Genomic DNA, 14,070 nt, shown 5'->3' with positions numbered 1-14,070 from the left:
AGTGCCCAGCCAATCGTCCGGGCGTTAACCCTTCCGTAGCGGCGCCCTGGTGCCCGCTCCCGGATCCTGGAGGTAGCTGCGAGACCGGCCGGTGACACAACTGTGCATGACCGTGGCCGGCCGAGAGGGCAGCGCGCTCCCTCACCTGCGCATTACACCAGAATATCTGTTGCCAACCTATATAGTGGAGTGGGGAGCCTCCTCCGCTCCCTTCTCTGCCTGTCCAACCAGTGCATGGTCCCGGTCCGCAGCGGTGCGCTCGCCCTCCTGCTGTGTTTGGTTATTAATCCCCTAAGTGACTGCGTAGCCACCTAGAGGGGGTGTGAGAGGGGGTCCTGGGCTACAATAAATAAAGCCCTGTGTTAAAACATATATTTCTGGGATTTGATCTATATTCAAGGTGCATTACCACCCTGTTAACCCTAGAGAACTATTGCCACCCAAGAGGGAGGGAGGGGGAGAGGGTTAACATACTTAGGCTGCTTTCACATTAGCGTTCGGGTTTCCGTTCGTGAGCTCCGTTTGAAGGAGCTCACGAGCGGACCCGAACGCAGCCGTCCAGCCCTGATGCAGTCTGAATGGAGGCGGATCCGCTCAGACTGCATCAGTCTGGCGGCGTTCAGCCTCCGCTCCGCTCGCCTCCGCACGGACAGGCGGACAGCTTAACGCTGCTTGCAGCGTTCGGGTGTCCGCCTGGCCGTGCGGAGGCGTGCGGATCCGTCCAGACTTACAATGTAAGTCAATGGGGACGGATCCGTTTGAAGATGCCACAATGTGGCTCAATCTTCAAGCGGATCCGTCCCCCATTGACTTTACATTGAAAGTCTGGACGGATCCGTCCCAGGCTATTTTCACACTTAGCTTTTTTTAGCTAATATAATGCAGACGGATCCGTTCTGAACGGAGCCTCCGTCTGCATTATTATGGGCGGATCCGTTCAGAACGGATCCGCCCGAACGCTAGTGTGAAAGTAGCCTTACCTCATCTTCATCCTCATCTCTTCACCCTCCCTAAGTGGAACCGTAAGGTCACCTCTTCCAGCAGGGTCACCTCCTCAGCAGCTGGCACTGGAGTGGCAGGAGTCTGGTATGGTGGGAGGGTCTTTTCTTTGGCGGACCTAGGTGACCCTCTGGCTGGTGGGATGCAGGGGAGCGAGGCTGCCCTGGTCCACCTTGTCTTCTTGTGGGGGAGGAGGCAGCGTGGCGGACAGGAGAACAGGGAGGCGAGGGGATCTGAAAAGAAGGAAAAATTAAAAAAAAAAATCTTCAGGAGCTACCCTGCAGAGCAGGGAGGTCTTGCCTTCTATTGACACTAGAAAAAACTGAAGCTCTCTCTCTAGGCTGGAGGGGGTAAAGCTGCCAGGTGAGGAGCTAACAGCTTTATCTAGTGTCAACGCCTCCTAGAGGACATAGCTATACCCAATGAATATGGGTGAGAAAACAATCCAAGTATAAAAGTAGCCTTATTCAATTTTTGGGGGCGACAAGGTGACTAAAAAGTAATGTTAAATTGCAAAAGGGTTGATTTAAACTTTTAATTTTGTTTTTTTTCACTAAATCTAAGCTTCCTAGAACTGGGATCTTTTGATGCCTTATTCCCTTCACCCTAATAGAGATTCTGTTAGGTGGAATAGGATTTTGACATGGTCCCTGCTGAGCTGTGTCTTGTGCACAGCAGGCTACTTTCACACCTGCGCTAGGTGCGGATCCGTCTGGTATCTGCACAGATGGATCCGCACCTATAAATGCAAACGATGGTATCCGTTCAGAACGGCTCCGTCTGCATTCTATGTAAAAAAAAAAAGTCTAAGTCTAATTGTTAGTCAGACGGATCCGTCCTGACTTTACATTGAAAGTCAATGGGGGACGGATCCGTTTGAAATTGCATCATATTGTGTCAACGTCAAATGGATCCGTCCCCATTGACTTACATTGTAAGTCAGGACGGATCCGTTTGGCTCTGCACGGCCAGGCGGACACCAAAAAGTTTTGGTGTCCGCCTCCAGAGCGGAATGGAGGCGAAACGGAGCCAAACTAATGCATTCTGAACGGATCCGCATCCATTCAGAATGCATTGGGGCTAAACTGATCCGTTTGGGGCCGCTTGTGAGAGTCTTGAGACGGATCTCACGGGCGGACACAGAAACGGCAGTGTGAAAGTAGCCTTAGAAGGGAGGTTACTGTGACAGTCCTAGGAAGCCTCAGTAGGGTCCAGGCTGTCATGGTAATTGATCGGAGCCCTACAATTTCACTGTGGGGGCTCCGATAGGAAGGCACCTCTGCCTTACCTCACAGATGCCTCAGTCACCGCCGCGAATGGAGTGGGCTCACCGCAGCAGCCGGCTCTATATAATTAGGTTATCAGTATCTGATTGGTGGGAGTTTGACACCCGGGACCCCTGCAGATTTACTGTCTAAGGAGGCTCCAGTGAGTGTTGTGGCCTTCTGACAGCTTACCCTAGGCCAGTGATGTCATGTTCAAAGGTCACATGTGACATCACATTCATTGGTCACATGGCCTAGGCACAGCTCAGTCCTATTGAAGTGAATGGGCCTATACTGCGATACCTGTACTTAGTACATTGTGAGGCCTCCTGAAACAGCTGATGGGTAGGGGTGCCTCTCCCACTGATCAGATACTGATGACCTATCATGAGGATTAGTGGGACAGCTATTAGCCAGGATGTGACAGGTCCTCTTTATGGCCGGTCCTGAGGAGGCTATAGGTTAGAGAAAAGGCCCCTGTTGTACCATGGCTGCCATTTCCCAATCCTCTTATCAGTCACACTGCCCAGCTCCTTATCTCCTCCTCTGACCTTGTGTCCTGTCTTATATAACCATCCAATTTCTGCTGTTGCCCCCTCCTCACTGACTGCACTACGATTAGCACGGTCTCTTCTCACCGTGTAATCAATAGCCTGCGTGTCATCCTCTCACAGCCCGCCGACTGACACGTCTCCTCCCGCACCTCCCCGGTAAGCGTCTTCTTCCGTCCTCTCGATGGCACCGCTCAGGTGCCCATTCTGAACTCTATTTCTCTGGCTTTCTATGTGGCAGCTCTCCCTTCCTTTCTCACACAACAGCTCTGCAGCTTCGATCTGGAAGTTCTCCCCCTCTGACTCACCACTTGGTTCAGTCGTAGCCGCTTGTTCTTCTTGCCCCTTTGGGACTGCGGCTTGGACAGTTCCACAGACTTACAGAGCAGAGGGGGAGACAGCCGTCTCTCTGCAGCAGTTCTGGAACAGCTGGACGGTCAGTTGTAAGCACTGGGGAAAGTTGGGGGTGAGGGGAAGATGGCAGGACGGATAGGAGGGCAGAGTACGTAGGGTACAGGAGGCAGTAGAGATAGCTGACGGGGGCAGAAAGTGACTGGAGTAAACGGGGCGCTATGTACTAGGAAGACGGGTTGGGAGGTGCAGAGCTAAAGCGTAGCGCGCGATGCCGCAGGCACTGTTGTCAGAAGTATGGCAGGTTGTCAGAGGCAGAAGACACGGGCCCCTGTCATCTGTCATAAGGGACAGGAAATCGGCCGAGCAGGAACTGACGAGGCTGCAGAAGCCAGTGCTGGGAGGGATGCTGCACTCCATTGTGAGACCACTTGGTGCATCTTCCAGCCGGCCATGCAATCTACGGCAGCCTCCTAGTTGTAGATTTCACTGGGGGGAAGATAAGTGTGCCAGGTCTGCTGCCCTCACCAGGCCCCTTTTTTTCAGAATGTGCTGAGGGCAGTGTGGAAATGGGACTTTTTTACTTCAGAAAACTGGCATGGGGGAATTATAAATACCCCCCCCCCCCCCCATAGGGATTTCATGATCTTAAATGTTTTTTCCAGAGGATAGGTAATAAATGCTTTTAGCCAGAATACTCTTACTTTCTTAACTTCCTGGACAACCCCTTTAAGTGATTTTTATGACCTGATTCAAGCATACAGAGAGCATTTACATTGAGGGCCCCTTTATGGATCTATTGCTGGGTGCAGTAACTGTTTGCATAGACACCTAGCTGTGGTTCACCCGATTAAAATGACGTTTTCCTTTTGGTGATCCGAGGCTCCGTTCTCCAAGGTATACTTTTTCTTAATATGCACATGAGCCCGTTGGTGCAGGGAAGGCGTCACCATTGCTCTTGCTGCACCCAATCTCCACTCCTTTCTGTGGCCAGCCCCTGAGTACTTTGAATGACACGGCCGGACAGGGAGAGGCCACAGAAAGGAGTGAAGCTTGGGTGCAGCAAGAGCAATGGTGACCCCATCATTGCACTAAAGGTCTAATTTGCATATTAAGAAAAAGTATCATAACTCAGGAACACAGCCTCGGATCAACAAAAATAAAAACAGCGTTTTAATCAGGTGAACTACAACTACGTGTCTATACAAACAGCTGGATAGCGAGGTCGCCAGTGACAGATTTGTTTCTGAGACTTTGCAATATAGAATTTCCTTTAAGGCTGTCCGAGTTGATCTGCACACTCCAGAAGCCGTACAGTCAATGAAAGCTGAAGGGGCAGAAAGCTCTGAGCAGCGCTAATGCCCCTTGTTTTCCCCCCTCTAAGGTTTGGTGACCCTTTAAAGGCTTGGTCTCATCATTAAAGGGGGTTTCCCATCATATACAATGGGTGCATATCGCCAGGATATGCCCCCATTGTCTGATAGGTGCAGGTCCCACCTCTGGGACCCACACCTACAACGAGAACGGAGCTGGGAAATGAATGGAGTGCGCACTGCACATGCGCAGCTGCCCTCCATTCATTTCAATGGGGCCACCGAAAATAGCAGAGCGCTGGCTTGGCTATTTCCGTCTGCCCCATAGAAATGAATGGGAGTAGGGGCCACACGTTCGCAGTGCGCTCCATTTCACTTGTATGGGAGCCTCCAGCCACAACTCTCCCTGCTTCGTTCTCCTTGTAGGTGTGGGTCCCAGAGGTGGGATCCTAGCGATATGCCCCATTGTATGTGATGGGAATACCCCTTTATTATATATGCCTTCACTGGGTTAGAGCACACAAAACTGTACAGTTTTTCATTTGGTATCAGTTTTAAATACAATGCCTGTGTCTGGATGTTGCCGTATACCTGCTGTGGCGCTCACTGGTGTTCTTCAGATTCAGTCTAGACACAGGAGCCTTTATTAACACGATTCCAGCTGAAAAACATGTTTAAGGGACTTATTCTGACGCTCTGCCTTTTTCTGGCGACACTTTGGAAGAACAGTGCAGCCTATGTGCACTGCTATCATGATGCCAAGGATAACAACTTAAGGGCATCAGGCTCTGAACAGAATCCAATAAAGTTGGTCTCCGATCATTTTAACCCCATAGATGCTGCAGTCAGTAGCAACCACGGCATCTAAGGTGTTTAATAGAGAGAGGGCTCCCCCGTTATGTTCCCCCATTTTATGAACCGTAACTAATATGTATCCAAAATAGTACCACTAAAAGCTTCAACCTTTCCAGCAAAAGAAAAGCCTGGTACGGTATGTTGATGGAAAAGTAAAAAAGCTATGGCTCTCGGAATACAGTGACATAAAAATGGCTTTATTTCCCTAAAATGTTTTTATTGTGCAAAAGTACTAAAATGTAAAAGAAAACACCCTATTCCTATTCGGTATCACCATATTCGCACCAACCTGTTAGTATTATTAATGGTAAAAGAAAAAAAGCAGCCAAGGTTAAGTTGCTGTCTTTTCTCATTCGCCTTCCTCAAAAGACTAATCAATAAATGATTTGTCCTCCAAATGGTGTCATCGAAAAAGACAAGTTGTCTCACACAAAACAACCTGCCGACACTGGCGGTATAACTGTTTGATATGTTATCATGTGTCTTTCTAGTAAGTATTAATTCACACGGTATATATGAGTGCAGTCACATAAAGGTATTATTAAAGGGCATTACCACTTTTCTTTCAGATTTTCGGGGGTCTCCGCTTCATATACTACAGTCAGCTAAATCTTTCTCTGGTACCCCTCATAGTCTGAAGCAGTTAAGTCGAGAATTAAGAACATCCATGGAGGGAAAGTACAAAGAAATAGCAGAGGTAATACGTATGTCCCATGTTTAATCAGGGGACAACCCCTTTCATGATGCAGCCCCTTGGTCAATCAGCTGATCGCCCCAGTTCCTGCACCCAGCACCCTGGGACCCATCATAAGATAACCTCCTCATTCATTTCTTTTTCATCTCTACTTCAGGAACTGTTCAGTCGTTCCCTTGCGGACAGTGAAATGCGTTCTGCTCCTTATGAATTTCCAGAGGAAAGTCCTATTGAGAAGCTTGAGGAGAGAAGACAGCGTCTAGAGCGACAAATAAGTCAAGATATCAAGTAAGGCAACAAAAAGTGCAAAAAATGAAAAAGAAAAGTATTAGTAAAATACAGACTGCAAGTAAACTTAGTATACTTAGGGCCCATGCGGATCCGCAAAACATGTATACCGGCCATGTGTGTTCTGCCTTCTGTAGAACTGTCCTACAGACAAGAATAGGACATGTTTTTTGTTTGTGGGGCCACAGAACGAACATGCGGATGCGGACAGCACACTGTGTGCTGTCTGCATCTTTTGTGGCCCCATTAAAGTGAATGGGTCCACATCCATTCTGCACAAGCCACCGTTGTGTGCATGAACCTTTAAAGGGATTGTTCACCCCCCAGCATGGACGGACCTGTGGAGGGAATCATACTTACCTGTTCCTTGCTGCTGATTTCTGGCTCCTTTGCTCCCCCTGCACTGGCGCTGCTCTCTGGTGCCCCCGCATCAACATCCTGCTTACCAAGTGTCATGTGGCCGCTGCAGCTGTGACGAGTGCCCCATGCGACATGTCACCAGGTCATGTGACGAATGGGGCAACTGTCACTGCTGCAGCCATGTTGGAGAAGAGTGGGGATTCTGTCTGCAGGTCCAGCCACACTAAAAGGAAAGGCCTCGAGGGGTGCCCGGAGCCATCAGCTCTCCAGACACGTCTGCTTTAGTAAGCACTTACATTTCAATAATCCTTCTATAGCAGAGGAGTGGCACAGCACAGTCTAGATTACCAAGCCGAAATTTACCAGCAATATCTTTTTATTTTGAATTTTTTTATTATAGCCAGATAGAAAAAAATATTACATTTTTCTAATATTTGTATTTATTGATTGTAGATATTGTCATCTTATTTTCTGTACATGATTAAAGTTGGGGCTAAACGGCGACATGCTGAGACTGTGGTCTGTCAGGCAAAATCCAACACCAAAATGCAAGTTGGCTTGAGCTTTTCTGCGGTTAGGCTGTGTTTTTAAAGCCAAATCACTGCTCTAAAATAGCTGTGTGACAGCAAGTTTCAGGCAAGTTGCAGAAATGTTTTTGGTTGTGCCACTTTTCTGGGTCTTGCTGCTGTGTGTGTCACCATGTAAGCCCAGCCTATGAGGCAGCCATCTTGTCTGCTTTACAGCAGTCACATGGACCATAGACACAGTACACTGGAAGGAACTGATTGACTTCCATGGCAGGGGTTAGGTCACATCAGACATTGGTGGCATATCGCTAAGATCTAGAATGGGCCCCGAAAGGTAACAAGAGCACACAGCGCACGCACAGTGTACTCTCCACTCATTACTTATGGGAGTTTCAACAATAGCCAAGTGAGCATAAGTGGCTGTTTTCCGAATTCTGGAACTCCCATAGAAATGAACGGAAGGTGGCCACGCATGCGTGGCTGTTCTCTGTTAACTTTGGGGGTCCCATTCTGATTCTGGAGATACGTGCAGGTCCCAGAATTTGGATCCACACCTATCTAACATTGGTAACATATCCTGTAACCAATATCTAAGTGGAGACAATTACCTTAAGTAACCTGTTTAGAGGTCTTTGTGCACTGTGACCATCACCTATTGTGAATGAAGGACCTTGTGTTTTCTGTATATAGGTGATAACTTCCATTGTAATCATGCATGAGATTATAATGAGGTGACTGTTGAAATGTGATCTCGACAGAATAGGAAGTGTCGGCCTGTTATAAGGCTTAGTGGCATAGAAATTAAAATAATATCACCAAAATTCTTAAAACTCAATTTAAAGAAGCACTCCCACAAAAATGTTTAATCTCTGGCCTGTTAGAAAGGTACATGATATAAGGTACATTCACACATATGTGGTTCTGAGTCCGCATCTGTTCCACAGTTTTTTTGCGGAATGGGTGCAGACCCATTCATTTCAATGGGGCAGCAAAAGATACAGACAGCACACGGTGTGCTGTATGCATCTGCATGTCCGTTCTGCGGATCATACCAGTGTATTACTGTACTGTGGCGGCAGCAGGGAGCGCACGGCGTCATAGCAACCAATGACGCCGTGCGCTCCTGCTTTCAGCAGGAATCCAGGCCGCGGTTCCACGGACCGCTCACGGCCGTGGGCATTCGGCCTATCTCTGGTTTACTTCTGTTTTCTACTGCTGTATGGTATTTCTCACAATCCTGATATCCAATCTACTGTTGATTTCTCCCTAGACTGGAACCTGACATCTTACTTAGAGCAAAACAGGATTTTCTGAAAATTGACAGCAGCTCAGACTTACAGTGAGTCACTCCTTTTATCTTTCTGGTGATATATCGTCTGCTTGATCTGCACTGTATGTCCCATTTACTATCTCCTATAATTATCATTTACTGTTTGCAGACTCTGTCTTGTGTCATTTCGCTCCCTCGTGCTCTATTTTCCTGTCATTTTTATGTTTCTCAGGTTATACGAAGAAGAGCATGAAGACTTTGTGGATTATTTCTCTAAAGAGGCTATTCTTGAAAGAGAATACCTAAGAGTCTCTATCTCAGGTGATGAAAAGTGTGGGGTAAGTTATTCATTAAAAAACATTACATCTTTTTAAGATTACTAAGCTAGATGTACATAGTTACATAGTTAATACAGTTGAAAAAAGATATATATATGTTACTGTGACGAATATCGCACCTCGCTGCCGCCGGATGTCAACTACGTATATCCAGCGAAATACGGTATGGTCACTGGTTACCAAGGCCTGATGTTACGCCGTCCCTGAGGAGCAGGTAAGGCCAGCTTGGTACAGTGTTCACAGACTCCTCCTTTCCACACAGGCACAGAGAGGCAACAAGCTGAGGGAGCCTTTTCACTGCTCGAGTGAAACAGCGCTTCCTCAGCCCGGGAAGACTGCCACCAGTTTCTTGTTTGATATAAGCCCATTTTGCTAACGGGATTATATTAGGTAAGAAACCAACTCGCGGTAACGTATTACTAGGCCGAAATATGGACGTGGGGGTCAAATTATATATTTAATCGCCTTAAGGGCTCACTGAGGTTACGAATACAGATGGCGTGGTACAAACAGGGTTAACCTGCTCAGGACCGCCGTACGCAGGATTGCGTCCTGCCGGCGGCCCTGCTCTTCTGGGTGGACGCATATACGCATCCTCCCGCGAGAGCCGAGATTTCCTGTGAACGCGCGCACAAAGGCGCGCGCGCTCACAGGAACGGAAGGTAAGCCAGTGGATCTCCAGCCTGCCAGCGGCGATCGCTCGCTGGCAGGCTGGAGATGTGATTTTTTTTTAACCCCTAACAGGTATATTAGACGCTGTTTTGATAACAGCGTCTAATATACCTGCTACCTGGTCCTCTGGTGGTCCCTTTTGTTTGGTTCGACCATTAGAGGACTCAGGCAGCTCAGTACAGTAGCACCAAACACCACTACACTACACTACACCCCCCCTGTCACTTATTAACCCTTTATGAACCACTGATCACCCAATACAGACTCCCTGATCACCCCCCTGTCATTGATCACCCCCCTGTCATTGATCACCCCCCTGTAAGGCTCCATTCAGACGTCCGTATGATTTTTACGGATCCACGGATACATGGATCGGATCCGCAAAACGCATACGGACGTCTGAATGGAGCCTTACAGGGGGGTGATCAATGACAAGGGGGTGATCACCCATATAGACTTCCTGATCACTTCCCTGTCATTGATCACCCCCCTGTCATTGATCACCCCCCTGTAAGACTCCATTCAGACGTCCGTATGATTTTTACGGATCCACGGATACATGGATCGGATCTGCAAAACACATACGGACGTCTGAATGGAGCCTTACAGGGGGGTGATCAATGACAAGGGGGTGATCACGCATATAGACTTCCTGATCACTTCCCTGTCATTGATCACCCCCCTGTCATTGATCACCCCCCTGTAAGGCTCCATTCAGACGTCCGTATGATTTTTACGGATCCACGGATACATGGATCGGATCCACAAAACGCATATGGACGTCTGAATGGAGCCTTACAGGGGGGTGATCAATGACAAGGGGGTGATCACGCATATAGACTTCCTGATCACTTCCCTGTCATTGATCACCCCCCTGTCATTGATCACCCCCCTGTAAGGCTCCATTCAGACGTCCGTATGATTTTTACGGATCCATGGATACATGGATCGGATCCGCAAAACGCATACGGACGTCTGAATGGAGCCTTACGGGGGGTGATCAATGACAAGGGGGTGATCACCCATATAGACTTCCTGATCACTTCCCTGTCATTGATCACCCCCCTGTCATTGATCACCCCCCTGTAAGGCTCCATTCAGACGTTCATATGATTTTTACGGCTCCACGGATACATGGATCGGATCCGCAAAACCATACGGACGTCTGAATGGAGCCTTACAGGGGGGTGATCAATGACAAGGGGGTGATCACGCATATAGACTTCCTGATCACTTCCCTATCATTGATCACCCCCTGTCATTGATCACCCCCCTGTAAGGCTCCATTCAGACGTCCGTATGATTTTTACGGATCCACGGATACATGGATCGGATCCACAAAACGCATATGGACGTCTGAATGGAGCCTTTCAGGGGGGTGATCAATGACAAGGGGGTGATCACGCATATAGACTTCCTGATCACTTCCCTGTCATTGATCACCCCCCTGTAAGGCTCCATTCAGACGTCCGTATGATTTTTACGGATCCATGGATCGGATCCGCAAAACACATACGGACGTCTGAATGGAGCCTTACAGGGGGGTGATCAATGACAAGGGGGTGATCACGCATATAGACTTCCTGATCACTTCCCTGTCATTGATCACCCCCCTGTCATTGATCACCCCCCTGTAAGGCTCCATTCAGACGTCCGTATGATTTTTACGGATCCACGGATACATGGATCGGATCCGCAAAACGCATACGGACGTCTGAATGGAGCCTTACGGGGGGTGATCAATGACAAGGGGGTGATCACCCATATAGACTTCCTGATCACTTCCCTGTCATTGATCACCCCCCTGTCATTGATCACCCCCCTGTAAGGCTCCATTCAGACGTTCATATGATTTTTACGGCTCCACGGATACATGGATCGGATCCGCAAAACCATACGGACGTCTGAATGGAGCCTTACAGGGGGGTGATCAATGACAAGGGGGTGATCACGCATATAGACTTCCTGATCACTTCCCTATCATTGATCACCCCCTGTCATTGATCACCCCCCTGTAAGGCTCCATTCAGACGTCCGTATGATTTTTACGGATCCACGGATACATGGATCGGATCCACAAAACGCATATGGACGTCTGAATGGAGCCTTACAGGGGGGTGATCAATGACAAGGGGGTGATCACGCATATAGACTTCCTGATCACTTCCCTGTCATTGATCACCCCCCTGTCATTGATCACCCCCCTGTAAGGCTCCATTCAGACGTCCGTATGATTTTTACGGATCCATGGATCGGATCCGCAAAACACATACGGACGTCTGAATGGAGCCTTACAGGGGGGTGATCAATGACAGGGGGTGATCAGGGAGTGTATATGAGGTGATCACCCCCCTGTAAGGCTCCATTCAGACATTTTTTTGGCCCAAGTTAGCGGAAATATTTTTTTTTTTCTTCCAAAGTCTCATATTCCACTAACTAACTAAATAAAATCTCACATGGACGCACCATACCCCTCACGGAATCCAAATGCGTAACATTTTTTAGACATTTATATTCCAGACTTCTTCTCACGCTTTAGGGCCCGTAAAAAGCCAGGGCAGTATAAATACCCCACATGTGACCCCATTTCGGAAAGAAGACACCCCAAGGTATTCCGTGAGGGGCATATTGAGTCCATGAAAGATTGAAATTTTTGTCCCAAGTTAGCGGAAAGTGAGACTTTGTGAGAAAAAAAAAAAAATAAATCAATTTCCGCAAACTTAACTACCCCACAAGTGACCCCATTTTGGAAAGAAGACACCCCAAGGTATTTTGTGATGGGCATAGTGAGTTCATGGAAGTTTTTATTTTTTGTCACAAGTTAGTGGAATATGAGACTTTGTAAGAAAAAAAAAGAAAAAATCATCATTTTCCGCTAACTTGTGATAAAAAATTTAAAATTCGAGGAACTCGCCATGCCCCTCACGGAATACCTTGGGGTGTCTTCTTTCCAAAATGGGGTCACTTGTTGCGTAGTTATACTGCCCTGGCATTCTAGGGGCCCAAATGCGTGAGAAGTACTTTGCAATCAAAATGTGTAAAAAATGGCCTGCGCAATCCGAAAGGTGCACTTTGGAATATGTGCCCCTTTGCCCACCTTGGCTGCAAAAAAGTGTCACACATGTGGTATCGCCGTACTCAGGAGAAGTTGGGGAATGTGTTTTGGGGTGTCATTTTACATATACCCATGCTGGGTGAGAGAAATATCTCGGCAAAAGACAACTTTTCCCATTTTTTTATACAAAGTTGGCATTTGACCAAGATATTTATCTCACCCAGCATGGGTATATGTAAAATGACACCCCAAAACACATTCCCCAACTTCTCCTGAGTACGGCGATACCACATGTGTGACACTATTTTGCAGCCTAGGTGGGCAAAGGGGTACACATTCCAAAGTGCACCTTTCGGATTTCACCGGTCATTTTTTACAGATTTTGTTTGCAAACTTCTTCTCACACATCTGGGCCCCTAGAATGCCAGGGCAGTATAACTACCCCACAAGTGACCCCATTTTGGAAAGAAGACACCCCAAGGTATTTTGTGATGGGCATAGTGAGTTCATGGAAGTTTATATTTTTTGAGTTAGTGGAATATGAGACTTTGTAAGAAAAAATAAAAATCATCATTTTCCGCTAACTTGTGACAAAAAATAAAAAGTTCTATGAACTCACTATGCCCATCAGTGAATACCTTAGGGTGTCTACTTTCCGAAATGGGGTCATTTGTGGGGTGTTTGTACTGTCTGGGCATTGTAGAACCTCAGGAAACATGACATGTGCTCAGAAAGTCAGAGCTGCTTCAAAAAGCGGAAATTCACATTTTTGTACCATAGTTTGTAAATGCTATAACTTTTACCCAAACCATTTTTTTTTACCCAAACATTTTTTTTTTAATCAAAGACATGTAGAACAATAATTTTATCGAAAAATTTATATATGGATGTCGGTTTTTTTTTTTGCAAAATTTTACTACTGAAAGTGAAAAATGTCATTTTTTTGCAAAAAATAGTTACATTTTGATTAATAACAAAAAAGTAAAAATGTCAGCAGCAATGAAATACCACCAAATAAAAGCTCTATTAGTGAGAAGAAAAGGAGGTAAAATTCATTTGGGTGGTAAGTTGCCTGACCGAGCAATAAACGGTGAAAGTAGTGTAGTGCAGAAGTGTAAAAAGTGGCCTGGTCATTAAGGGGGTTTCAGCTAGCGGGGTTGAAGTGGTTAAGCAGAACAAAAAGGTCAGTTTACCAGGTATATGAGTCCTTTGGGTTGTAATGAGTTCTTAGCTGTAGTCACATGGGAAGCAGTGATGTCAGCCGGTTGCAGGTCCCTCTAAACACATGGCACGATGTGACCTCGCTTCAGAGAAAAGACACACAGCAAATGAGCCACAAAACCGATTAGGGCTCATGGCTCCAGACCAGAATGTCGCAGGCAGGTGATTCTGGGACCAATGGGTCCACCTGGGTCCCGGCTACCAGTGGAGTCCAAGCATGGTACAGTTATTTGGTTTCTGTGGGGCGATATGTTTATCTCCCCTCCCCGGCATCCCACCACCAAACTATTACCATGAGCCTGTTCATCGTG

At 47.2% G+C, this 14,070-nt stretch overlaps 1 protein-coding gene across 7 annotated transcripts in view; it reads left to right on the top strand.

The window, feature by feature from the left end:
• AMPD2 (adenosine monophosphate deaminase 2) overlaps window positions 1-14,070 on the top strand; it is a 272,744-nt gene that overhangs the window by 146,089 nt on the left and 112,585 nt on the right. For 4 of the 7 annotated variants that reach the window (XM_044288314.1, XM_044288315.1, XM_044288311.1 and 1 more), the window contains exons 2-5: window positions 5,904-6,031; window positions 6,186-6,316; window positions 8,474-8,542; window positions 8,706-8,811. In XM_044288314.1, the coding sequence (XP_044144249.1) occupies window positions 6,002-6,031; window positions 6,186-6,316; window positions 8,474-8,542; window positions 8,706-8,811 (336 nt within the window). In that variant the 5' untranslated portion in view covers window positions 5,904-6,001. Of the gene's footprint in view, window positions 1-2,811; window positions 2,975-3,131; window positions 3,259-5,903; window positions 6,032-6,185; window positions 6,317-8,473; window positions 8,543-8,705; window positions 8,812-14,070 lie in introns of those variants that run through there. The other 3 variants (XM_044288313.1, XM_044288312.1, XM_044288309.1) reach the window with 3 other exon arrangements.

Source organism: Bufo gargarizans, chromosome 3 (genome assembly GCF_014858855.1).
Source record: "Bufo gargarizans isolate SCDJY-AF-19 chromosome 3, ASM1485885v1, whole genome shotgun sequence".
Lineage (NCBI taxonomy): Eukaryota > Metazoa > Chordata > Amphibia > Anura > Bufonidae > Bufo > Bufo gargarizans.
The sequence above is the reverse complement of the archived record's forward strand: the minus strand, read 5'-3'. Positions and strand labels throughout refer to the sequence as shown.